Source organism: Pelecanus crispus, chromosome 3, assembly GCF_030463565.1.
Source record: "Pelecanus crispus isolate bPelCri1 chromosome 3, bPelCri1.pri, whole genome shotgun sequence".
NCBI classification, from domain to species: Eukaryota; Metazoa; Chordata; class Aves; order Pelecaniformes; family Pelecanidae; genus Pelecanus; species Pelecanus crispus.
Genome location: NC_134645.1, coordinates 29,326,801 through 29,354,022, shown reverse-complemented (window position 1 = coordinate 29,354,022; position 27,222 = coordinate 29,326,801). Strand labels below are relative to the sequence as shown.

General features: G+C 40.8%; 1 protein-coding gene across 3 annotated transcripts in view; it reads left to right on the top strand.

Moving 5' to 3' along the window:
- MSH2 (mutS homolog 2) overlaps nucleotides 1-27,222 on the top strand; it is a 63,821-nt gene that overhangs the window by 23,443 nt on the left and 13,156 nt on the right. For all 3 annotated transcript variants that reach the window (XM_075706860.1, XM_075706859.1, XM_075706861.1), the window contains 4 exons: nucleotides 11,087-11,286; nucleotides 17,019-17,128; nucleotides 22,787-22,910; nucleotides 25,323-25,473. In XM_075706860.1, the coding sequence (XP_075562975.1) occupies nucleotides 11,087-11,286; nucleotides 17,019-17,128; nucleotides 22,787-22,910; nucleotides 25,323-25,473 (585 nt within the window). The remainder of the gene's footprint in view (nucleotides 1-11,086; nucleotides 11,287-17,018; nucleotides 17,129-22,786; nucleotides 22,911-25,322; nucleotides 25,474-27,222) is intronic.

The following is a 27,222-nucleotide window of genomic DNA, read 5'->3' as shown; positions in this document are numbered from 1 at the left end:
TAAGTATAAAGCAATATGTATAGAAAGAATGAATGTAATCTGCCTGTGTCTTACAGAGCTTTGCATGGATTCAGAGAGGGTGCTGGGCATCATCTGTGTGTCAGGTTGAAGGCAAGTCTCTGTGTGGTTGGGTTTTAAAGATAAGGTACCGTGGCAAGTTTCAAGAAGTGATTCTATGTGTATATGACTGCCATGATTACTGATTGTGTAAGGACCTCTTGGAAGAGAAACTAAATGCTCTAAAATGGCCTGAAACATAAGGTATTGGAGGGCAAGACGGGATCTAATATAGAGGACAAGCTTGAATTTTGCACATTTCTTGCATGTCTGCGATTGGTCATCAAAATCAGAGAAAACAGGTTTTTTTTACTGGAAATTTTAATGTGGAAATCATGGAGTAGTCTGGAGCTTAAGCAGCTTGGATACAAACACCAAACCCTGGTTTCCTACCCCAGCCCAGAGTAGTATTTTTCTAGATTAAAATTCACTTTTATAATTGGGTAAACCCTCCAAATGTGTGTATTGCTTTCTTCCTAGTACTTTTATTAGGTGAAGACAGGGTGTTTTAAACTAGAACTTCATGCAGCTTTGCATGTAAGAAAATATGAAGGTATTTGTGAGTACTGCCTCTTTATGGACAGATGTGTGGTGATATTTTGATAATTGAGAAGTAATAAACAGGTTTACAAATCCTGCAAATCACTTGGGAAGTGAGAGTTCATAACATCAGGATAGTGCAACCTCTTGTGCCTGTTTGCCATGACCCATAACTGCTAAAGACCAAGCAGGGTAACAGTAAGAACATACGGGTATGCTTTAGTGTAAGTTTTCAGTGCATCCTTTCTTGTTTTTGCCAAAGGAATTGTTCCCAGATTACAGGACTGAAAATGACCAAGCTACTTGGTTCCTGTGAAGAGGAACAAGTTGGCAGATACTGCCCCTAGTTTCAGTAAGCTCTGGCAGGGCTGAAGATACTTTGAGGGGAAGATCTGCAGATTGGATTTATTCCTTCTGTAATCCCCTTGGGAAAGTAGGCAGAGATTTGGTTATCAGGCTTATATTTAGGCTGTTAAGCAGCTGTATCAGGTGTCTTTGGCTTAGTTTGGGGTTTTGGTTTTTTTTGTTGGGTTTTTTTAATACTAAAAAAATCTGGTCTTTACAAAGTGTGTTTGGTCACCAGTTGCTGCTGGTACTTCTGAGAAAAGTTTGTGATGTGAGTCTTAAGTCAGGTCTGCTAGGTAAATTGTGGAGATTTTTAATAAAGACAGCAATGTATTTACTGTGACGGAATTGGGTAATTCTTGTTATTCCTCTAAAGCATTTGACAGAACCCTGAAAGCTAGAAATTGTGCTCAGAAACACCAACAGGGATCAGAACTAGAAATTATTTGGCTATTATTTATACGAATCTTGTTCTTCATTCTTGCAATAGGTGTCTTAAGTATATTCCTGTCTACTTCTCACAAGCTCTGTATACATGCTGAAACTTTAATGTATCTTTTGGAGATTCCCCAAGTTTCTTATCCTTTTTGGAAATGAAGCACCATTTATGGGTCAACAATGTCAATCTTTAAACTTACTTATTAAGGCAATAGTTGAATGGATGAATGTAGAGGTAGGATTCTTCTCTTGTCTTTTTCATTGATTTTGTTCGGTATAATACAGAAGGTTCACTGGAGTGGTGTGGGTAGAACACTTTCTGCGACAGAAGGATGTCCCTTTTGAATTTTTTATATACAGAAATGTACTTCTACCTGTCCAGGGGTGTCTATCTCTTCTGTTCCCTTAGACAAAGCCTTTATTTCTTGAGTGACTGTCTTTACTAATTAGCTGAGGCAGTGTACTATGTTAACCTCTGTGTACTGTTTCAAGTGTCTAGCGCTCTCTGCAGAACACTGCATGGTGTAATGCAGACATTACTGCTTTCAAAATGACAAAAAAAAATTGTCATTCCCAGTGCAGTTTACTAATGCAAATGTTCCTGTTATTGATACTGATGCATTTTTCTGCCAGTAAGCAAAACAGAAGCAATGTGGTGAAAGCTGTTCTTTCTTTGCTTGCATGTCTCTAAATGAAATTAACTTCCCTGCTGAAGCCAAGTTATTGATAGATAGCATGTTAATGTGATTAACCAGAAATCAACACAGTATATTATGTGTGGAGGTCTCTGAAGGGGGCAGAGTTCTTCCTTCGTAATCGTAAAGCGTGACCAAAGAACACTGAACTCTGGCATTCCAAACGGAAGAATATCTGGCTTACTTTGTTTAACAGCAAACACAAAGTAATGCAAAATATGTAAAGATGACAATGTTAACTGGTGCAAAGAAGAAAGCAAGGAATGTATGAAAGTTCTTTTACATTCTCATGGGGAAAATATAATTTAATGCTGTGTCACTTCTCATTGAGATTTATGCTTGCTTTCAGTACTTAAAGAATGTTTATTCCACTATTAAAAAAAAAAAAACAAAAAAAAAACAACCACCAAAATGTCAGGGAGTAGCAGCAGTGAGAGCAGGCTGAAGGGAAGGCAAGCTGGGAGTCAGTGGTGACAACAAGGCAGGTAGAGATGGTACCCTCATTGATAAGGACTTAGTCCTCCAATACATGCATAAGGCAAACAGGGTATAGCTGGTGACAATAGCCAGGTTTGGCCAACAGTCTGGGTCTCCAGGCAAGTCTATAGTGATGATCGGAGGTGAAGCAAGGAAGTTAAGTCAACAGGTGATGGTCTGGATCAGGCATGGCTGCAGCATAGCTCAGGTGAGAACCAAGGATAAGTGCCTTAGTTTGAATGCAGCTCTTGAGTGAAGGTGAGCAGGCCCCAGACAAGGCTTCTCACACCTCCTTGTTACACAACTCTTCACAATGGTCTTTACTGGTAAGATTTGCCTTCAGGAATCCCAAGCACCTGAAACCAGTGGCAAAGTCTGGAGCAAAGAAGACACAACCTCATTAGAGGATGATCAGGTTAGCAAACACTTAAACAAATTGGACACATGCAAGTCCATGGGACCCAAGAAATAGATCCACAAGTGCTGAGGTAGCTGGCCAAAGTCATTATAGGACCAATCTTGATTTTTCTCAGAAAGATCATGATGTTTGGAGGAGGATTCTGAAGATAGGAGTGACACTTGCTTTCTTACAATCCTCAAGAAGGGCAAAAAGGACTATCCAGGGAATTACAGGTTTGTCAGCCTCATCTTCATCCTCATTGAGCAAATAATCCTGTAAAGCATTTGTCCTGGTTTCGGCTGGGATAGAGTTAATTTTCTTCCTAACAGCAGGCATAGTGCTGTGTTTTGGATTTAGTAGGAGAAGAATGTTGATAACACACTGATGTTTTTAGTTGTTGCTGAGTACTGCTTATGCTAGTCAAGGACTTTTTCAGCTTCCCATGCTCTGCCAGGCGCACAAGAAACTGGGAGGGGGCACAGCCAGAATAGTTGATCCAAACTGACCAAAGGGCTATTCCATACCATATGACGTCATGCTCAGTATATAAACTGGGGGGGGTTGGCCGGGGAGCAGCGATCGCTGCTCGGGAACTGTCTGGGTATCGGTCGGCGGGTGGTGAGCAATTGCATTGTGCATCACTTGCTTCGTGTATCATTATTATTATTATCATTATTATACTGTTACTATTAGCATTACTATTTTACTTTATTTCAATTATTAAACTGTTCTTATCTCAGCCCAGGAGTGTTTCTCACTCTTACTCCTCCAATTCTCTCCCCCATCCCATCGGGGTAGGGGGAGTGAGCGAGCGGCTGCGTGGTGCTTAGTTGCTGGCTGGGGCTAAACCACGACAGTCCTTTTTGGCGCCCAACGTGGGGCTTGAGATAACAACAGATTAATCAGAGTGTATTAAGGAGTCTGTTAACAGTTGCCGGTCACGATATTAGTTCTTCTGATCTGCACCATGTTCTTTTTTTTGCAGCACGCGTTAAAGCTTGCTGTCAGTTTGTGTAGTGTGCTATGCTCTGCAGTGATTCATGATCTTTTGCTTGGGAGGCTCCTTATCAAAACCCTGACCTTGAGCATTCTTTGGTATTTGGGTTTCATACAGAAGTCACTACTGTACTTCGGGTACTACCTCATAGAGAGAGTTAGCAATTATACTTCTTACTCTGAGAGGCTTGTTGTGGAGGAAATACAGAATGGCACCTTTGCTGCTTTCTTCTATGATGTTTCCTCCTTCATTACAACAACTTTCCTGTATCTTGAACACCCCTGGGCAGTTAAGATACTTCTATTGATACTTCTTGGGAATGTTGTTTCCGTTTTGATAAAGGTCAGTAAGCAGTTTAAAAATACCATCCAGAGATCTACCCCAAGGCTGGATAGTTATGAGTGGCAGGGTGTGTGGGATCGTATGCGCAAGTACCTAGGGCAGTGGGGACCTCCAGTGTTTTGGAACTTCACCCCTGAACAAGTGCAGAATCCTGAAGAATTAGTAAAATATTTGGAAGAAGTATGTTGTCACCCTGGTAGCTCCAGAGAGACACAAATCATTGCAACATGCTGGGGACTGGCCCATGCCTATCGAGCCGTGGTCAACGCTAATCAGTACCCTCAAAAGAAAGAGAAGGTCTCTGGATCTGATGACAAAACAACAAGCACTGTGGCTACTCAAACCCCCACTACAGGCCCTGCGGCTACTCCAACCCCCACTACAGGCCTTGCAGCTACTCAAACCCCAGCCCCAGGCACTGTGGCTACTCCAGCCACAGCCATGAGCACTGCGGCTACTCAAACCCCAGTGACAGACACTGTGGCTAAACCAGAGAACCAACCTGCGCCGGTATCAGTTGCCCCTATACAGAAGAAAAAATACACGAGGAAATCAGTTCGTTTAGTAAGGGATGAAGATGAACCAGGGCCATCACAAGAACCAGAGGAGGAAGAACCCATAAATGAGATGGTGACCACCCGATCCCTATCCCTGAGTGAGCTGCGAGATATGCGAAAAGATTTTGGTCGTCATCCAGGCGAGCACATCATCACCTGGCTGCTCCGATGCTGGGATAACGGGGCCAGTAGCCTGGATTTAGAGGGTAGGGAAGCCAAGCAGCTGGGATCCCTTTCCAGGGAAGGGGGCATTGACAAAGCAATTGGAAAAGGGGCAAAACCGCTCAGCCTCTGGAGGCGACTTCTGTCAAGCGTGAAGGAAAGGTATCCCTTCAAGGAGGATGTTTTATACCGCCCAAGCAAATGGACCACCGTAGAGAAAGGTATCCAGTACCTGAGGGAATTAGGCGTGCTGGAGGTGATTTACAGTGACCTGAATGATGAGCGGTTAACCAAAGACCCAGATGAAGTCAGGTGCACACAATCCATGTGGCGGAAGGTGGTACGGAGCGCACCAGCATCGTATTCCAACTCGTTGGCAATACTAGCCTGGAAAGACGACGAGGCACCAACGGTGGATGAAGTGGCTAGACAACTCCGGGACTACGAAGAAAAGCTCTCTTCCTCCCTACGGGCCTGTGTCTCGGCTGTGGAAAAACTGTCTGAAAAAATATGCCAAGAGTTCCAACAACTCAGAGAGGATCTGTCCTACTCCCCACCTGCACGGACCAGTGTCTCAGCCATTAGGAGTCAACGTCCCTATGCTCAAGAGAGAGGATATAGAGGATACACACCACGGGGCACCCTGTGGTTTTACCTGCGTGATTATGGAGAGGACATGAGGAAGTGGGATGGAAAACCCACCTCAACCTTAGAGGCACGGGTGCGTGAATTGCAAGGAAAAACTATTAGAAAAGGCGGTTCTCCCAGGAAAATTGCAGCTCCAGTTTCCAGTGAGCAGTTCCCGAGACAGAGTAAGAGGGCTAATTTTACTTCCGACCTTGATCAGGGGACTTTTGATTCACATTTACAGGAAGTGAACAACGAATACTGTGACCAGTGTTAGAGGGGCCCTGCCTCCAGCCAGGTGGAGGAAAGGGACAACCGAGTTTACTGGACTGTGTGGATTCGATGGCCTGGAACGTCAGACCCACAGGAGTATAAGGCTCTAGTGGACACTGGTGCACAGTGCACGCTAATGCCATCAAACTATAGAGGGGCAGAACCCATTTGTATTTCTGGAGTGACAGGGGGATCCCAACAGCTAACTGTACTGGAAGCTGAAGTGAGCCTAACTGGGAATGAGTGGCAAAAGCACCCCATTGTGACTGGCCCAGACGCTCCGTGCATCCTTGGCATAGACTACCTCAGGAGAGGGTATTTCAAGGACCCAAAAGGGTACCGGTGGGCTTTTGGTATAGCTGCTTTGGAGACAGAGGAAATTAAACAGTTGTCCACCTTGCCCGGTCTCTCAGAGGACCCTTCGATTGTAGGGTTGCTGAAGGTTGAGGAACAACAGGTGCCGATTGCTACCACAACTGTGCACAGGCGGCAATATCGCACCAACCGAGACTCCCTGATTCCCATCCATAACCTGATTCGTCGACTGGAGAGCCAGGGAGTGATCAGCAAGACTCGCTCACCCTTTAACAGTCCCATATGGCCAGTGCGAAAGTCTAATGGGGAGTGGAGACTAACAGTGGACTATCGTGGCCTGAACGAAGTTACACCGCCGCTGAGTGCTGCCGTGCCAGACATGCTAGAACTTCAATATGAACTGGAGTCAAAGGCAGCTAAGTGGTATGCCACAATTGATATTGCTAATGCATTTTTCTCCATCCCTTTGGCAGCAGAGTGCAGACCCCAGTTTGCTTTTACCTGGAGGGGTGTTCAGTACACCTGGAACCGACTGCCCCAGGGGTGGAAGCACAGCCCCACCATTTGCCATGGACTGATCCAGACAGCACTGGAACAGGGTGAAGCTCCAGAACATCTGCAGTACATTGATGACATCATTGTGTGGGGCAATACAGCAGAAGAAGTTTTTGAGAAGGGAAAGAAAATAGTCCAAATCCTTCTGAAGGCTGGTTTTGCCATAAAACAGAGTAAGGTCAAGGGGCCTGCACAGGAGATCCAGTTTTTAGGAATAAAATGGCAAGATGGACGTCGTCAGATCCCAATGGATGTGATCAACAAAATAACAGCTATGTCCCCACCAACTAGCAAAAAGGAAACACAAGCTTTCTTAGGCGTTGTGGGGTTTTGGAGAATGCATATTCCAAATTACAGCCAGATCGTAAGCCCTCTCTATCAAGTGACCCGGAAGAAGAACGAATTCAAATGGGGCCCTGAGCAACAACAAGCCTTTGAACAAATTAAACGTGAGATAGTTCATGCAGTAGCCCTTGGGCCAGTCCGGGCAGGGCAGGATATTAAAAATGTGCTCTACACCGCAGCCGGGGAGAATGGCCCTACCTGGAGCCTCTGGCAGAAAGCACCAGGGGAGACTCGAGGTCGACCCCTAGGGTTTTGGAGTCGGGGATACAGAGGATCCGAAGCCCGCTACACTCCAACTGAGAAAGAGATACTGGCAGCATATGAAGGGGTTCGAGCTGCTTCAGAAGTGGTTGGTACTGAAGCACAGCTCCTGCTGGCACCCCGACTGCCGGTGTTGGGCTGGATGTTCAAAGGGAGGGTCCCCTCTACACATCATGCAACTGATGCTACATGGAGTAAGTGGGTTGCATTGATCACACAACGGGCTCGAATAGGAAACCCCAGTCGCCCAGGAATCCTGGAAGTGATCATGGACTGGCCAGAAGGAAAAAACATTAGAATATCACCAGAGGAGGAGGTGACACGTGCTGAAGAGGCCCCACTGTATAATAAATTGCCAGAAAATGAAAAGCAATATGCCCTGTTCACTGATGGGTCCTGTCGTCTCGTGGGAAAGCATCGGAGGTGGAAAGCTGCTGTATGGAGTCCTATACGACAAGTCGCAGAAACTGCTGAAGGAGAAGGGGAGTCGAGTCAGTTTGCAGAGGTGAAAGCCATCCAGCTGGCTTTAGATATTGCTGAAAGAGAAAAGTGGCCAGTCCTTTATCTCTATACTGACTCATGGATGGTGGCAAATGCCCTGTGGGGGTGGCTGCAGCAATGGAAGCAGAGCAACTGGCAGCGCAGAGGCAAACCAATCTGGGCTGCCGCATTGTGGCAAGATATTGCTGCCCGGGTAGAGAACCTGGTTGTAAAAGTTCGTCATGTAGATGCTCATGTACCTAAGAGTCGGGCCACTGAAGAACATCAAAACAACCAGCAAGTAGATCAGGCTGCTAAGATTGAAGTGGCTCAGGTGGATTTGGACTGGCAACATAAGGGTGAATTATTTATAGCTCGGTGGGCCCATGATGCCTCAGGCCATCAAGGAAGGGATGCAACGTATAAATGGGCTCGTGATCGAGGGGTGGACTTAACTATGGACAGTATTGCACAGGTTATTCATGAGTGTGAAACATGCGCTGCAATCAAGCAAGCCAAGCAGTTCAAGCCCCTTGGGTATAGTGAACGATGGCTAAAATATAAATATGGGGAGGCCTGGCAGATTGATTACATCACGCTCCCACAGACCCGCCAGGGCAAGCGCTATGTGCTCACCATGGTGGAAGCAACCACTGGATGGCTGGAAACATATCCCGTGCCCCATGCCACCGCCCGGAACACCATCCTGGGCCTTGAAAAGCAAGTCCTGTGGCGACATGGCACCCCAGAAAGAATTGAGTCAGACAACGGGACTCATTTCCGAAACAACCTCATAGACACCTGGGCCAAAGAGCACGGCATTGAGTGGGTATATCACATCCCTTACCATGCACCAGCCTCCGGGAAAATTGAGCGATACAATGGATTGTTAAAGACTACCCTGAGAGCAATGGGTGGTGGGACGTTTAAACATTGGGATACGCATTTAGCAAAAGCCACCTGGTTAGTCAACAGCAGGGGATCTGCCAATCGAGCTGGCCCTGCCCAATCAAAACTTTTACGTACTGTAGAAGGAGATAAAGTTCCTGTAGTGCACATGAAAAATATGCTGGGGAAGACAGTCTGGGTTACTTCCCCCTCTGGCAAAGGCAAACCCATGCGTGGGATTGCTTTTGCTCAAGGACCTGGGTGCACTTGGTGGGTGATGCGAAAGGATGGGGAAGCCCAATGTGTACCTCAAGGCAATTTGATTTTGGGTGAAAATAGCCAATGAACTGAATTGTATAATATTAATTGCTTTATAATACTGTATGTTATCTCTTAACTATATGTTATCTCTTAACTGCATGTTAATATAATAATATAGTAGGTTAATATTAAGTATATAATACTATATATTATGATTGCTATATGCCGCATCAATGGTATTGCAGTAAGAATTGCCCAGCCTAAGGAAAATGAACTTTGATGAAACCATGTTGGAATGAGAACTGACTTCAGCATGCAACAGTCCAACACTGCACACCACCTCTCCTGCTCTGAAAGACTGTGATGACAGATGGAACCCAAAGTCATGGGCTAAATGAACTCAATGGACATTTTAGAGGGATGGGCCATAGACGAAGGGAATGATATCTGTGTGTATATCAAGATAGGGAAAGGGGTGGTGATTAATTGGAACACATTGGAAAGGGGAGGGCCTGTGCATGACGTAGATGGTATAGAATAAGGGGTGGATACTGTCCTGGTTTCGGCTGGGATAGAGTTAATTTTCTTCCTAACAGCAGGCATAGTGCTGTGTTTTGGATTTAGTAGGAGAAGAATGTTGATAACACACTGATGTTTTTAGTTGTTGCTGAGTACTGCTTATGCTAGTCAAGGACTTTTTCAGCTTCCCATGCTCTGCCAGGCGCACAAGAAACTGGGAGGGGGCACAGCCAGAATAGTTGATCCAAACTGACCAAAGGGCTATTCCATACCATATGACGTCATGCTCAGTATATAAACTGGGGGGGGTTGGCCGGGGAGCAGCGATCGCTGCTCGGGAACTGTCTGGGTATCGGTCGGCGGGTGGTGAGCAATTGCATTGTGCATCACTTGCTTCGTGTATCATTATTATTATTATCATTATTATACTGTTACTATTAGCATTACTATTTTACTTTATTTCAATTATTAAACTGTTCTTATCTCAGCCCAGGAGTGTTTCTCACTCTTACTCCTCCAATTCTCTCCCCCATCCCATCGGGGTAGGGGGAGTGAGCGAGCGGCTGCGTGGTGCTTAGTTGCTGGCTGGGGCTAAACCACGACAGCATTGCTAAATGTACTAAGGGCAGGATGCCAACTGGAAGTAGTTGACATGGATTTATGAAAGGAAAATCATGCCTGACCAACTTGATAGCCTTCTACAATAAATTGACTAGGTTGTTGGATAAGGGGAGAGCAGTAAATATTAATCTTGACTTCAGCAGGCTTTTGTCTCTGTCTCCCATTACATCTGATGAAGTATGGACTAGATAAATAGACAGTGTGGTGGACTCAAAACTTGCTGAACTGCTAGGCTCAAAGGATTGTGATCAGGGGCATGAAGTCCAGCTGGAGACCAGACACTAGGGTGTATCCCAGGGGTTGATCCTGCGGCCATCCTTGGAGATACCCAAAACGTGACTGGACATGGTCCTGGGCAGCTGGTTTTAGCTGACCCTACTTGGAGCAAAGGGTTTGGAGTAGTCAGTGTCCAGAAGTGCCTTCTAACCTCAAGGATTCTGATTCTGAGATCCAGGGTTGCACAGCTGCACACTGTCAATGTTGGCCTTGACCACAGGCAGCTAAACTCTGCCAAGAGTGGGTTTTTTCCTACATTGTGGGTTTTTCCTACTTAATACCTTTTTTTTCATAGACTACTGGATGACCTTTTTTATGGTGCAGGAAAGGATTAATCTCAAAGTAGATTGTGAGCTTCAGCATACCTACAGAACAGATGTTGGCATTTGTGTGTGAAACAGTTTCACTCCAATGCTGTTCATTAGGTACCCCAACTGTTAAAAACTACAGAAGCATGGCATAGGCTAAATATCCTTGCTTTCTCAGCTCATGTGTTGTCCTAGTTTCATTTGTTCTTTTATCAGAAAAGTTGGCCAGTGGATAACAGCCATAGAGAAAGGATAGATAGAAAATGCCAGATAAATGTTTTCATTCTAATTAGTGACATAAAAGAATTATAGACCATGCTAATCATTGTTACGAACTTCTTGTTTAGGTTGAATTTGGTTGAAGCTTTTGTGGTGGATCCAGAACTACGTCAGTGCCTTCAAGAAGATCTCTTGCGTCGCTTCCCAGATCTTAACCGGCTGGCAAAGAAATTTCAGAGACAAGCAGCAAACTTACAGGACTGTTACCGAATGTATCAGGCTATTAATCAACTGCCTAATGTTGTACAAGCACTAGAAAAGCACGAAGGTAATGTCTGTTTTCAGTGTTTTGTAATACACTGATGTTGCAAAGAAAAAGTGTGTAGATTTCCAAAGATTACTTTTTTCCTGTGTATTTTTGTTGCAGAAATAAAGCTTAAAGACATTTGAATTTGAAATGAGCTGAAATTCTGAAATACCAATCAGATACTTAAAAATAAACTGCCAAATCTTTATGTGCAAAAGCGTTCCAGTTAGCATGTAGCTGAAACACTTGAACTGTTGGGTGATGGTCTGGTAATCTTTGACGTCAACTTGTCTCTAAGAATTCTTGACCAATTGTGTGTGTATTATGGTCTTACGAACAAGATACCATTCATACAATATTGTTGTGTCCCTTCTGGAGACACTTTGCACTTTGAATTGTAATTAAACACAAAAAAAACAGTTTAAGCATTATTGGTATAATTTGAATGGCCTTTTTTCTTTTAATTGTAATGCTCCTGTATTTAATAAGAGTAACATGGCAGGGTTTCTTCTGATCTTCATTAGCAGGAAGCTCAATGCTATGACAAACAAGTCTAGAAAATACAAAGGTTGCTATTTTTTTTCCTTTTCTATGTGTTACCAAGAAAATGCAGAATAAAATAGTGTCAGCATAACAGGGGGATGATTCAGTACAGCAATAGCAGTCCTAGCCTGTCAGAAAGCATATTTTTGTAGAAGCCCGTTAATTTGCTTGAAAATCTCTTTGCATAAAGCAAGCATCAAAGCCTTAAAGAAAAATAATTTTTGAAATGGTACAGTTACAAAAATTTCTTTCCTGTATTTGAGTAGACAGTAATATTACCCAGTATCTTATAATTTTTATCTTAAAATAAATTAATCTTTGGTTGCTGGCTGTGTTATTTCCAAAAGCAGTTAAGATCTAAAACTGAGAAGAAACTGTCAGGTACATTTTTTTTTTTTTTTTTTTTTTGGTGGTGGTGGGGGTTGGGTCTTTTTTTTTGTTTGGTTTGGTGGTGGTGTTTTTTTTCTGTTAAGAGCTGTGCCATGCTTTAGCTCCCTCAGTCATGTCCCTTTGGCTTTTCCAAACAGACTCTGCTTGTTTTTGCCTTGGCATGGAGCTCATCTTAAACTAAGGTATTAGTTCAGAATGCTTGCTTCCTGTCTTTACTTCTTTTTCTATTAGTTGTCATTTGGATCAACAGAGCTTCTCTGTCATAACATTGGGGTAGGAAAACAATGCCATTTTTAGAAGTTCTGAGGAACAAGCTGTGTAAGGCAAACTGCTAAGCTCACCATATGGAAAAATTAGTAGACAGCAAAAGGTTCTTGCTGTTTTACATGGGAATCAGTCAGCTTTAGTAGGGCATTCATCAGCAGTATATCTAAGATAATTTAAAATAGGTGAAATATGTTATTTTTATTTGTACTTGTACGCCCTTGTTTAAAGTACAAGAATGGTCTGGTAATTCTGAATGTACCTGACTGATTCAGACTGGACCTGATCATTTTCCTGTTTAAGGGTATAAAAAAATCTTTTAACTCATCAAAAAATTGAAAGTCACAAAGATTTTTTGACAATTCTGAGCATCTGCCAGTTTCAGAACTTTCTTTTCTTGTGAATGGCTATGGGGAGATAGACCAACTACACCGTGAAATGATCAGCAGTGATTGCCCTTCCCTCAGTATGAAGCATTGCTTTGTTGAGATGCTTGTTTTTATGGATGATGAAAGCTGAGGAGGGGGCTAGTGAGTGAAGATGACTTTTTTGGTTTTGTGACATAAGAAACCTGCATAAGATGGGAAAGGACTCCGAGTCATGAAATCATTTTGCTATTGCTGGCGAAAGGGAGCAGTTGTTCATTACTCAAATTGCTGGGGCATAAAATCTAGGTACTTACAAGATGTCTGTCTTCAAGAAGCTGCTGAAGCATCTTCCTTCCCATCTCAGACTGACAGTATTTTAAGCCTGTAAATATGCAGGATACAGGAATTGTATGCTGGATTCCAGGTATATTTTCACCATATGGTATACAGTGGCTTGAATACCCCCTTACTGCTTTTGGAAATACCTCTTACTGCATGTTCCAGTGCTGTTCTTTCCATGACTTTTGCACTGGTGTGTTACAACCGTGTTGTGATTGAACTTTGCTGTTTCCAATCCTTTGTCATTTCCAGATGATTATTCCCCTACTCATAGTGGAAATTGGTTTATCTATCAATGTGTCATCTTACTCACTGTTAAATTTTACTTCATTACTATTAGCCCAGTTTTTCAAGGTCAGTTAGTTATGTTCCTGATTTATTTTGTTCCAATTTCATCTACAAATGTCTTCCACATGGTATATATTAGTGAATTTTATAAGCAGCCTTCTGTTGTGCATTAATATCATTATTTCACACATCTTAAATGCTTGTATGAACTGTAGAGGAACTGTATTGCTGATGTTCTTCCAGCTCGTTCATCTTTTGCAAGTCAGCGATGTCCTCTTTATCTGCCTTCTGATCATTGTATTAATCATGTATCTTGCGTTTTAGCATCCCGTGTGACACTGTGTTGAATGGTTTGGAAGAGCCCAGATTAGGTCTACAGATTTCCCTTTGTCTTAAGCAGTCAGTTATCTCAGACAGACATTGCGCTATACAGGTGTGATCTGCCTGTAGTAAACCCATACTATATTTTATCCCAATTTCTGTTTTGCTCTTTGTTCTTTCCTCACCATTTTTTCTAAGACCTTTTGTACCCTCAAAATGGCTGGTTTAAGTGCATTTAGTCATCAAGATTTATCTGTTTTCCCTTGATGGAACAGCATCAGTTTTCATACTTCTGTTTGCTGCCAAACTAACTATATAAATGTTTCAAGTTTGCAGATAAGTGCTTGATTTCAATTTCTATACAACATTTTAAACCATATTAATAGTAAAGTTCAATGCATGTAATAAACACGTATCTATGCTTCAGTAAGTAAATTATGGTTTAAATTAAAAACTGTACCTGGGAGCAGATAGGCTTTGTGATCAATATGCATCTCTGCTTTTGATGGTACCTAGGTCTATTATTCTTTCTCTCAATGGTTAGCTTACATGCTAATAATGTTGAGTAGGTACAAAAGTGGGTTTTTTTACCATATATCTTTTATATGAGTTTATGAATGCAGGTGAAAGACAGGTTGGAGTTTAATTTAGAATTTTTCAGTGGTGTTTCTTGCTCATATTCTCTTAATGCCAAGCGTTATGCTTCTAGGAAAAGCATACACATACAACTTTTATAAATCTTCAGTATTCACTGACTCCACTATTTTACTTCCTTCAAGTGTTGGATACTGAATATGAAGTTGGACTGAAAGTGCAAACCAATTTTGTAATGTATCAGTTTGAACTATATCATAAATATATGTAAATACATTAGTATTGTATTTACTTAATAAATTAGTATTTTCTAATCTTTGAATGTGACATCTTCCTATGGTGTCTGAAGATGTATTCTTCAAACTTAAATAATGAAATGGTATTATGAAACTTTCCTATTTACTCCTTTCAAGAAAAGAAATTGTAATCACTATAAGTTCAAGCCCAATCATTTTTCATTAATTCAAGAATAGTGAAGATCATTTCATTGTGTGTGCCATGCACTCTGTCAGCTGGTGCACTGGGAACTGCTGAAGTCCACTCTGAAGAATGGATGTGAAACTTCTTTTCTGCTCTTCAGTCCCTTCCTTCTTTACTGCCTCTTTTTATTTTCTGGGTTGGTTTAGATATGTCTTCCTACAGGAGGGGAAAAAAAAAGTGACAGAAAGCAAGCAAGAGACTGGAATAAAAAGCAAGCTGTACTTTATTTCAGATCTCTCTTAATTTTGAAGATTTTTAGTCAGCAGAAGACTCTGCTTTTACAAGTTCAATAATCTGTCAACAACAAGTAATTTTTTTCTCTATTAATAGATACTAATCGGTTAAGAGCTTTAACTTTAAAAGCTTGGGGGAGTGGGGAAGCTAAAAGGCACAGGAGGAAAAGGAAACAAACCAAACTTTTTCTTTCTACTTGAGTTACAGTGCTGAGCGAGAAGATTCCCTTGGGTAATCATGTCCTCACTGTGTGACTCCTACAAGTTTGTACAGAAATTTTTCTTAGGAAAGATTAGGAAACTTTCCCTAGTCTGGTAAGAAATTGGAAGGCTCTGGAATAGCTAGAGCTTAATTCTGTGTTTCACTGTTAATGTCCAAAGCCTTGCACATCGGAGGCAAATACCGTCATTCTGTACGTAATCCAACAACTAATAAGATCATAGTTATTGGATTCTTTTTGAGGCATTTTGTGTGAATCATATAGTCAATAATGCTAATCTTTCTGTGATTAAATCATAACTTGAAGTGGCTGCAAAGATGTAAACATTCATTTACTGACAGAGCGTTTTCACAGCTGGCTGCTGGATAGGTGCTTATTTGTAGGCCTGAAGAAAATACTTCTTTCACAAAATTGGCAATATCTGTGTATGCTAAGTTAACTGTTGTCGTGGTTTAGCCCCAGCCAGCAGCTAAGCACCACGCAGCCGCTCGCTCACTCCCCCTGCCCCGATGGGATGGGGGAGAGAATCGGAGGAGTAAGAGTGAGAAACACTCCTGGGTTGAGATAAGAACACTTTAATAATTGAGATAAAGTAAAATAGTAATGAAGATTATGATGATGATAATAATAATATAAATATACAAAGCAAGTGATGCACAATGCAATTGCTCACCACCTGCCAACTGATACCCAGACAGTTTCCTGAGCAGCGATCGCTGCTCCCCGGCCAACCCCCCCCAGTTTCTATACTGAGCATGACATCATATGGTATGGAATAGCCCTTTGGTCAGTTTGGATCAACTATTCTGGCTGTGCCCCCTCCCAGTTTCTTGTGCACCTGGCAGAGCATGGGAAGCTGAAAAGTCCTTGACTAGCATAAGCAGTACTTAGCAACGACTAAAACATCAGTGTAATATTGACATTCTTCTACTAAATCCAAACCACAGCACTATGCCTGCTACTAGGAAGAAAATTAACTCTATCCCAGCCAAAACCAGGACAACTCTGAACTGCATTTTGTGTTCAATTCTTACAGTGTTCTATGGACTTCCAAGCAATATGTGTGCTAAGTTATACTTAGTGCTACAGAGTATCTGTGCTGACAAAATACATTGGAAAAGACTAATTCAATTTTGATGACTTCCAGTGTAGTGGAAAGATCAGTGACTACAAAGATCTTGTTAGAGTAGATGGTTGTTTTTTAAGAAAAACAAAACCAAAAAATACACACCTCCATTTCTATTTATGTCCATATTGTAACCTACCAAATATTACCAATTTTTGGTAATCTTGAATTAAGAAAAATTAAAAACTTTGAGTGTGGATGATGAGACTTTCACTTTGTATCTTTAAAATTGATTGCTATAGAATACACTTTTTACTAAAGCCATTTCAACTTTTTATGTGCAAGAATAAGTAATGTTCAGACAGCAAATATGTTTTCAAACTGTCTGTAGTTTTACTCATAGTAGAAAGGAATTAATACCACCAGATATGAACAAAGATGACAGAATAGGTGCAAGCTTAATCAGATTATAAATTGGATAATGCCAATTTTAGGAAAAGATATGTGTGTCGATGAAATTATCATAACCAATCTTAATAAAAATTAATCGGCTAGATAGTTGTGCTGTTTATTTTGGATAAGGGAATTCTGGTAAAATTGTGTCATTTTGTGAATGATGATTTTTTTTTGTTGTTGTTTTTAACAGGAGCTCACCAGATGTTGTTGTTGGCAGTGTTTATAACACCTCTTAATGATATCTACTCTGACTTCTCAAAGTTTCTGGAGATGATAGAAACAACATTGGACATGGATAAGGTATGGGCTGGTGTGTGGGAGGGGGTTCACTTAGCAATTAAAGTTTCTTATTGAACTTTGCAATCTGCTCTACACTCGCTAAATTTAATTGATCATCTATATTAAGTAGTTAGTGATAGTTTAACTGTGGAATATATGAAGACTGTTACTAGTATAGCAGTTGAATATCAAGAGGATATTCACCCACTGTCTGAAATTATCTAGCCAATGAAAAAATGCTTTGGGTACATGGATGCCTTGGACCTGAAACTATTCTTTAAAAACCTCATCAGTATTAAAAATGGGGAAGTTATTTCATTGCTTTTCTGCTTCTTCGTATTTTCAAAGTTACTGTGATATGTCTCAAATCTAGAATGTAGCCAGAATATGTTTATTATATATTTCTCTACATCTGTAAAGTTCACTAGACTTGGTTCTATTTGGTGGGATTAAGTCTTCATAACTAATGGTTTGCCTCTCTGAAAAATGATTGACCTAGATATAAAGACTGACTTTACTTTCCAGTGTAGAGACATTTCTCACTAGAGAGAAAGCTACAATTATCTTAGCCTTGCATCTACACTTGCTTATACAATATTACTGATAGAACTATGTTTGCAAGGGACAACTGGCACTTTTTTCAGAGGAAAGATTGGCCAAAGAAAGCTGGAAGGAACACTTCTATTCCTTAAATCTGTAGCAGAAAGGAGAAGGGATGAGTATAAATGTGACTGATTTGTCATTGTTTAATATTGAACACTTAGGGGACAGGGGAAAACATGAACTGTTGCTTAACTGTGTGAAATGATGCCAAGGTTTTTAGTGAGTTTTGTACATCATTTTTTCCCATCATATTTGTTAGTGAATTGGTGAGACACATTTTGAAATGTACATGCTTGGTTAGAAACATTTAATGTTCCTTTCTCAATAAGACATTTCAGTCATTTTGGAAAACTTGGGAGGCTTTTAGGATTGTCAGAAGTGTCAATCTCAGCTGACTGTAGAAATATGGGATCTACTTGGCCATGTGCCAGGTGCAGTAGTAAGGGCAAGGTCTTGAACTTTTGAAAACTGCAGTGGCTTTAAAATTTTGAACATGCACATTTTTCTCCAAAGGCAGAAGCACTGCTTTTTATCTTTTTGTATTGTGTATGCATTCCTCAACTGTGTTTTACTGTTTAAGGAAAGACTGTTTGATTGACATGTTGCTGTAATTTGTGATATATGCTAATGAAGAAATTTATAGCTTTATACTAGTTACAGACCATCTGTTGATGCAGTTTGTATGCCCTGGGACTCTGGTTTCTTTAAAACTAACAGCTGTTCTAAGCCTTCACCTTTCATAGTCCAGCTCTTCAAATTTCTTTTCAGCTTCTACTTTAAAAATGTTTTGTTGTCCTTCTAAACAGAAAAACAAGTCAGTTATTTTTAATCAACTCCCAGAGAATCCAGTGTGTCAGACTTGGTTGTTTTCCCCTTCAAGATACTGGAAAATGGCTATAGATAAGCCAACACTGGTCGTACCAGAAGAATAAACCTTGTCCATATGAATGTTAAAACTTGAAATTTGACTTTAAATTCCTCCTAGATTTTTGGGGAGTTCAAACAAAATGCCCAGCTCTATTCTGAGTGTGATTAAAGGACAGGTTGTCATAGCAACTAAATTATGTCAATAATCCATTCTAATATAAAAAGAAACATCTAAGTTCAGAAAGTGTGGGATGTGGTTATTCATTTACCTAGCTGTAATAAAAGTTGAGAAACTGTCACTTCCATTCCTGTCTTTGACAGAATCATAAGGGGCCTTTGAAAAACCATCTACTCCAACCTCCTCCTCAAGTCAGGGCAACTTCAAAGTTTGGCGCTTTTGCTATATAGTACTTTGGTTTGAGTATTAAGAGCACAACCCTTTACAGAAGGACTTGTTTTTCAGATTAGCTAGCTAGCTAGCTCAACATAGTCCCAGAGTCTGCAAATTATTTGCTGTCACCTCATTCATTTGAGCACCCCTTGGAATTGTGACTCACTTGGGTCTTATTTCATGTAAGTAAACATATGCAGGTATGAAAGTGTTGTCACTGCTGTGACATTAGTCTACTATTTACCACATTAAATATTTTATAATTTGAACATTCATTTCAGAGTAGCTCTGAGCAAAAACTTACACTAAAAAAATGCAGTGTGTTTAGTAGAACAAAAGGGAATGTCTAGCTGCTTCTTATCCACATTGAGTTAAGGGATTTGCTTTAATTATAACCCTTTGCATGACTCTTGCCAGTAAAAGGTTATATATAGAGTGAAGGTGGTAGCAAGAGTGTTCAGACCAATCTGTTGCATGTCTGTTGCATTCCTTAATCTCTGAAGCGCATTTAACATTTGTATTTAATGCAGTACTGACTTGTAATTTAGACTTAAGTGCATTTCAGTGATCAATATGTCAGTGAAATGTCACAATGATGTTGAGTATTTTTAGTCTTCTTTTGGGGAGATGAGAGGGGAGTGAGTTGGGTTCACTGGTATTTCCTTCCATTTTTCTGGTGAGGTGTAGCCTTACCGGACCATAACTGATGGTTTTCATTAGGTACAAAGCACCAAGAACTCAAATATCACATTGCTGTTAATGCTTGTCCTGCCAGATTGTTGGCCATGTTCACACTGAGGGCTGTGGAAGAGAAAAGCAAAAGTTTGCTTTAAGTGACTTACCTAATTATATCTGAGATAGTGCTGTAGAAGGAGCACAGCCTGAAAAGAATGTTAGAGGCTAATATAGTTGTGGGTGCCTAATGTTTTTATGTAAGTAGCACAAGTTTTTAATACTTTTAATAAGCCATAATAATTTTACTTCCTTAGCAGTTTGGCTGCTCTTTTAATTTAATTTTAAAATGTTTTCTGTTCACTTGATCACACTTGGCTTTCACTTGGAGAGTGTGGTCAGATGGAGCAGTTCTGTTTGTCACCTGCTAAGGGTTATTTCATGAGGCCTGGATGAGGAAGAAGCTGCCCTATAATAGTTGGGGTGGGTAATGCAATATATTAGAAGCTGTCTTCAAACCTGGATCTTACACATTTTTAAATTAAGATTTTCAAGCTGAGATGATGGGATATAGGCTGCTAGATGTCCTAAAGACTTGGTATCTATAGCTGGAAAAGCCACTGGGCACTTAACGGTGGGGCTGGAGTGCCTGGTCTGCTGCGAAACAGTTCTGGAACTGCTACAGTCCCTAACCCAGACTATTAATGTAAATGAAAGCTAAAGTAATTTTACTGTAACACTCCTGTCCCAAAACTTCACAGCAGTTTAGGATTTGTTTCTTACACAGTAGTAGCCTCTGGGTTCATTTGTCATCACAGGTCTGTTGGAGCTATAATGGAGTTGGCAACAATCACATGAAAACTGACTCCATCCCCATGACTGCTGGACTGAGTGGTAGGTGAGGCAGTAACATAGCTTTCTTGCACATTATAAGCTCTAGCCCCATATGGATCTTTGCTTGCAGTGAAATGAAAGCTTGCCTGCAGCAAGGAGGCCCTCAAGGGTGGAAGTGCAGGGCACAGCTTTGGTTCTGGTCAGCCTCTCTGACATGGCAGCCTGGGTGAAGGCTGGAACCAACAGCCAGGCTGGGTGCCCTGCTGGGGCTGCTGGAGTGTTATGGGTCATTGGGCATGTTACCTTCCTTCTCCTGAGGCTGTGGGATTTCTGCAATTTATTCCAGGCTTCAAATGATTCTTTGAATCTGCGAAACAAAATTACTTTTCACTTGACTGTCAACCTTGGTTGTCTTATGAAGCCAGTTGTGACAAGGGCTGACATGTGTGGCATTTGTGTTCCAGCCCTTCCAGTTTCTGTTTCAGATCCAGGATCTGCTCTACAAAACCAGGAATGGTCTTTTCTGCTGTATGCTCTGTCATAAATGTTCATTGCTGTTCTTTTAGCAGCATTATTAAGGTAATGAGAGGAGCAGGCCTATCAACAGGGACATAACAGGCAATGAATTTGTTCATACCCTTTAACACCTCCAAGTTTCAAGATGGTCCTATAAAGTCTTGTAATCCATTATTCTGTGGAGTCCACATTTCTGGTTAAGCAGCTGGAGAACTTTGTTGCTGCAGTGTGTTTGCACACAACACAACTGGAATCAAAACAGCAGGCTGAGTGTAATGTCTTGCAGTGCTGGTAATTGCACAGAGAAAATAAGCACCAATGGTTCCATTTTCCATGGTGCAATTTCTATGGAAGATCGGATTATCTGTTGGAAGAAGATAATTCTCAGAATAAAGCAGCAGTCCTTTGAATATACAGTATGCTATGCAGTTTCTTCCTATGATAATTTACTTGTCCCCCCCCCATTCCACATCCAAAATGTATAAGCCCTATAGCTTTCATTTCAGATTGCATTCCCAGGTCTTTGTTCTGAGTTGCTGCAAAACCTTGGAGCCTTCAGTCTAGTGCTTCTACAATTGATTTGATGCACTGCAGATTTGAAGTGCTTCTTGTGCTTAGTAGACCAAGATGTATGTGGTGGTTCTTGCAGTTATAGTTCCTGTTGTTGCTCAGTGCTTTCTGGAGTGATACTTCTATTGTCTGGGAAGGAGTAAAGGAATTGTGAACTTCCCTTTCTTCCTCTTCTTCCTCTTGCTAACATATACTTTGTGGGTAAAAGTCAAATTGGATGTAAACTACCATCTTGTTTCAGTGTGTTTTGCAAAGTATTTGTAGCTGCTTTATCTACAACTTTGCAGGTAATTCCCAGCTAGGGGAAGCCTCATGAAAGTGTTGTTTTGGTTTATTGTTTTTTTGTGGGTTTGTTTGGGTTTTTTTAAGTTAATTAGATTAAATATATTACTAATATGAAAGCCAGTGCTTAGTTTCCATGTTGGACAACAGTGCTAATATTTTGTTGATTGTAAAAGTCTGTATATCAAAAATTGAGTTTCTTTTATTTAGCAGTTACAAGTTGTGCTTCCGAATTAAACTTGAGGCTTGTAAGGTCATCAGAAAGACATACCTGGCACTGGAAGCATGGGGAAGAGAGGAAGAAGATGAAATACAACTTAACTTCATCTGTGCCTCTGAAAGTGTCTAGCTTGGAAGGAAATGTGTATGCTTTTTCAACTCAAAATAACTGGGTTGAAATTGAGTAGGATTTTTGGTTGTATTATGTAGGCTCCTTCCATAACCTCTTGAGCGTGTTTTGGGCAGGAATTACTGTTTCAGAAACTTCTTATTTCCAAAGACTTCTTGTTTTGAAATGCCCCATGCTTTTACACTCTGTCTTGATTAGCTGCATAAGTCCAGGTTAGCATACAGATTACGTACATCACAATTTCATTTCCTCTGACTTCCATTTTTTTTTCCTGCTTACTGCTCAGTTATTTGTATGCAAATAAATCTGCAGACGACTACATTTCAAAGTAAAGGAGTCTGTTAAATTGGTATATTTTGCTTGTATAAAGTTTATTATTTGAGAAAACAAGTGTTTGAGATGTATTTGTTTTATAGTTGAATTGGACACCAATTATCACAAACAGTATTGCATTACAAAATTATATATATAAAAAATGAATAAATGATTAAGTAAATTAATTTCACTGTGTATGATCAGGGAGGTGATTCTTCTTTTTTTTACTGCCTATGTTCATATGAATTTTTTTCTTTTTTTTTTTTTTTCTTCCCCTTAGGTGGAGAATCATGAATTTCTTGTCAAGGCTTCTTTTGATCCTAATTTGACAGAATTAAGAGAGAAGATGAATGAACTGGAAGAAAAAATGCAGTCCTTTTTAAAGAGTGCAGCCAAAGAACTAGGTAGGGTATGAAACTGCCTTTGATTCTTATCTCCTTTGTAAAATGTTTTGAGATCGAGTGATGAAAACTGGTATAGAGGAGTTAAGGGATATTTGCATTATTTTGTTACTAGTTTGGGGTGACTTTAGTTGCCACAGTACAATCTGTTGAAAACTGAGTGATTTTTGGTTTATAACTTGGCCATTTTTTTTAAGGATGGCATTCCAGAATATTTCAGAAGTTACCATGTATGTTGCAAGATACTGCAGAATTCATTCTGTAGAACTGTAGCTCATCTAACTCTTGGCTAAGCCTAGTTCTATTTTACATCCTTTGAGGATATGCGTTGAAACTTTTTTTTCCTCTGTGCATTCTCCTGAGTGTCCATTCAGGACATGCTAGTTTTCTTTTGAAGTTCTGTGCAAAATGTAACATGTAAGCAAATAAGACATTTAAAGAATTGATTATCCTATGCAAAAAAATCCCATGTGCAGCTGATGAATTGGGCATTTGTCACGAATGCAGGTTTGTGAATCCTGCTGATTATGTCAATTCACTATGAATGAGTGACTTTACACAGTTTGACTTAGTAACAGTTAGAATTTACTTGTAGCAAATCACAGAATTTGATTATAATATTTTTAATAGCACTCAATCATCAATGATTAATAAAGTGATTAGACAAAATTGATCAAAACAGTGACTTAGTTACAGATTCGAAGATGGCAAGGTTCACTCTATTACTACATGGAAGCGCATAAAAGAGACTTAAATCACACTGAGTTAGAATGATTCATAAAGGGGTTGCATATGTATGGAATAAGGGGGACCCTCCCGTTGAGTCACGAGGTTTAGACTAGACCCCCTTGCTTTCTGAACTCCTTCTCAGAGAGGAGCCTAGGTGCGGCTAGGTCTAGTCTTAGTCTCAGACTTGGTCAACGGTTTATATGGATAAGGATAATGTATGTATATGTATATATGTATATCTAGTACATAGGAAAAGTGTATAAAGGAAATTGGGTTATATGAGAGAAGGAGAGAGAGAAATCGTATGTAGGGGATATGGAAACCCTCCCGTTGAGTCACGAGGTTCAGAATGGACCCCTTTGCTTTCTAAACTCCTTCTCAGAGAGGAGCCTAGGTGCGGCTGGGCCCATTCTTAGTCTCAGACTTGGTCAACGGTTTAGGAGAGTAATGCTACAAGGATAATACAGCAGTATGAAACTCCCTTTACAATTAAATCATACATCTACAGACTACTTAAATTGATTCACACATGCAAACTCACAAATATGAATGCATATATGAAAATAGTATACTTGTTAAAAATTCCCCTCGAGTTTAGTGAAATACTCACGTCTAATGCCTTGGCATTTCTCAATGGGCGAGAGTAGAGCCTCGAGGAGTGAAGAATATCAGCAGCCCAGGCTCCGTTGTCGATCTCTGGCAATGGAGTTGTGGTAGCAGCAGACTTTCGGAATCTGCTAGTTTTCGCTGACTTGGAGAGACATTTTGATCAGAGGGAGATGCTGGTGCAGCCTGCGGCAGTCCAGGAGAGCTCAGAAGGCCTCACTTAGGACTGCCATTTATAGGATTGTGAGATGATTGACTTTAATCACCGGTAAATTTCCATCCGAGCCACAATTCGGGTCGGCTTGTTGTTGGAATTCCAGCAGTGATGATACCACCCTGTTTCAAGGCTGTCAGGGGTAGCTGTTTGTTCTCGTTCCCCTTGTTAGCCATAATATGAATCTTGATAAGAACAGAGCCGCTCTCTGCTCCAGCCATGTAGGAGTTTCTGGTACAATTAAGGGGCCCTTAACTGACCAACTCGCTACACAAAAGCTGCGGCCTGGGAATTCCTGAGATTGTAAAGCGGCCGAAGTGAAGGGGAAAAACAGAACAGAAAAACAGAGCCGGGGGGGGGGGAATGTACCACCACAGCATTCAAAGAGCAACTTAAAAATAAAAATCAATGTTTAATGCAAATATGGCAAGGAAAACTGACACCACCATAGTTATTTTAGGTTACACCTTTAAGGACTTGCTTTTTTTTTTTTGGTCTTGATATTTTTTTTTTTAGTGTCATAAGACTACAGCTGCTGTGCTTACAGCAGTGATATAGAATGTCCTTGCAGTGTGCTATGAACATTTCTCTTGTTTCTGAAGAATATGTAGTAATACAATAATCATGAAGCTGATTTGAATATGCAGTTTGAGAGCATATCAAAGTAAGAGTGGAGAATGAATCAGTAAAATTCTGTTAGGTCTGGGTGTTTCTCATACTTGTAGAGAACCAGAACAAGTATACTGAGTAGCATATTTAAGAGAGGCTATGGCACACAAACTGGGAATTAGTGAGTAGAAATAGCACAGGCTGGAGGATTTTTGATAATACAGTTGTTTTCTTTTTTCTTTCTTTTCATCTAAAAGGTTTGGAAGCTGGCAAAAGTATCAAACTGGAGACAAATTCACAGTTTGGACATCACTTTCGAATAACTTGCAAGGAGGAAAAAGTTCTCCGTAACAATTCAAAATATGGAATAGTTGATACACAGAAGAACGGTGTGAAATTTACTAACAGGTATGAGATCATCTTGGTAGTTTTTCAAGACTGTTGTGAAAGAAACAAAATTGTTCCTTTCTTTATAAGTATGCTGATAAACTGGTTTCCCTATGTCTTGAATGGCTGAATTTTCACCTTTTTAATTGGCTCACAGAGTGAGATACTGAGCAAGACTGGCATGAGGGAGGAGTAGTCATACAGTGTCTGTTTAAAAGCTGATTTCCCCATTTACTTTGCCAACTGTTAGCTATTTGGGGTCATTTGACTTGGGCTAATTTCTCTGGTTTAGCTGCAGCTAGTAGCATAATTGCATTCACTGTGAGTATTTATACAGACACTTTTACAAGCTGCAATAGGAAAAGAGCTATTTGCACTTATCACCAAATATGACATGCAGCAGTTTTGTTGGTGATTACCTTTTTTTTTTTTTTTTTTTAATTCCATATATAGATTAAGCTATTGAAAAATTTCAGTCTTCAGGCTAATTGCATTGATGCTGTTTCAGTGTTTCCTTGTCTGGACAGCAGTTCTGTCACAGGTCAGCCAAGCATACTTCTGTTGAATTTTTAGCTCTCCTAGAGCATTTTAGAAGGAGCAAGGGCTACCTCAGTCATCAGATGTCTCTCTGTACTTCATTATTTTTACAGAGAGCAAACAAAGTAGAAAGTTGCATGTGCAGAATCAGGTAATAACTTCAGCTGAAGGCAATCTCTTGAGGTTAACTGGTCTAACCCCTCACTCACAGCAGAGTTACCTTGGAAATTAGATCCTATCTCAAAGTTAGATGAGGTGGCTCAAGGCCTTGGCCATGTGCCCATCCTCCAAGCATCCTTCACAACCTCTGGTGGTGCACAAGTTCCAGTGCTGAACCACTCTTTGTGAAAACTTTCCTGATCGGATTTAATGAGAATTTTCCTTGCAGAAGCTTAGATTTTTAGTATCTCATTCTTTTGCTGTGCACCTCCAAGAAGAGTCTGGTGCCTCTCCTCTCCAGGTGGACTTCAGATTCTCAGTCTGGGCAGGTATCTCTCTCAACCTGTCCTTGTATGTTATGTGCTCCACCTTGAAATCTTTGTGGTGGCCATCTGTTCCAGGTTCGATGTCTCTCTTACACTGGGAAGACAAAACTGGAAACAGCACTGCAGATGTGGTCTCATGGGTGCTGAATAGAGAAGAATCACTTCCTTTGACATGCTGGCTATGCTCTTGCTAGTGCAGCCAGTATGGGCTTGGCCTCCTCTGCATCAGGGGCACACTGCTGGCTCGTGTTCAGCTTCTTGTCGGCTGGGTCCTCCAACTCTTTTATGAATAGCTGGTTTATAGCCATTTGGACCCCAGTCTGTACTATTGCATGGAGTTATTTCATCCCAGGTGCAGGACTTTGCATTTGCCTCTGTTGAAATTTTTGTCCACCTATTTCTCTAGTCTGTAGATATCCTAATGAATGGCAGCCCTGTCCTCCAGCGTGCTGACAGCTCCCCTTAATGTGGTATTGCTCACAACCTTGCTGAGAGTCCATTCAGTCCCATCATTCAGGTTGTTAATCAAGGCATAAATAGTATCAGCCCCAGTATCAACCCTAAGAAATGCTGCTAATAATCAGCCACTAATTGGACTTCAACCTCATGATGAGTTCCTCCTTGTCTGTCAGTGGCAGGTCCAGGAGAAAACTAGTCTTTAAATCTCCTGCATGTGTTGTATACGGAAGGGTAAAAATAGCAGAGATTAATACATCATACAGTCTGTTTCAGACAAACCATGATGCTA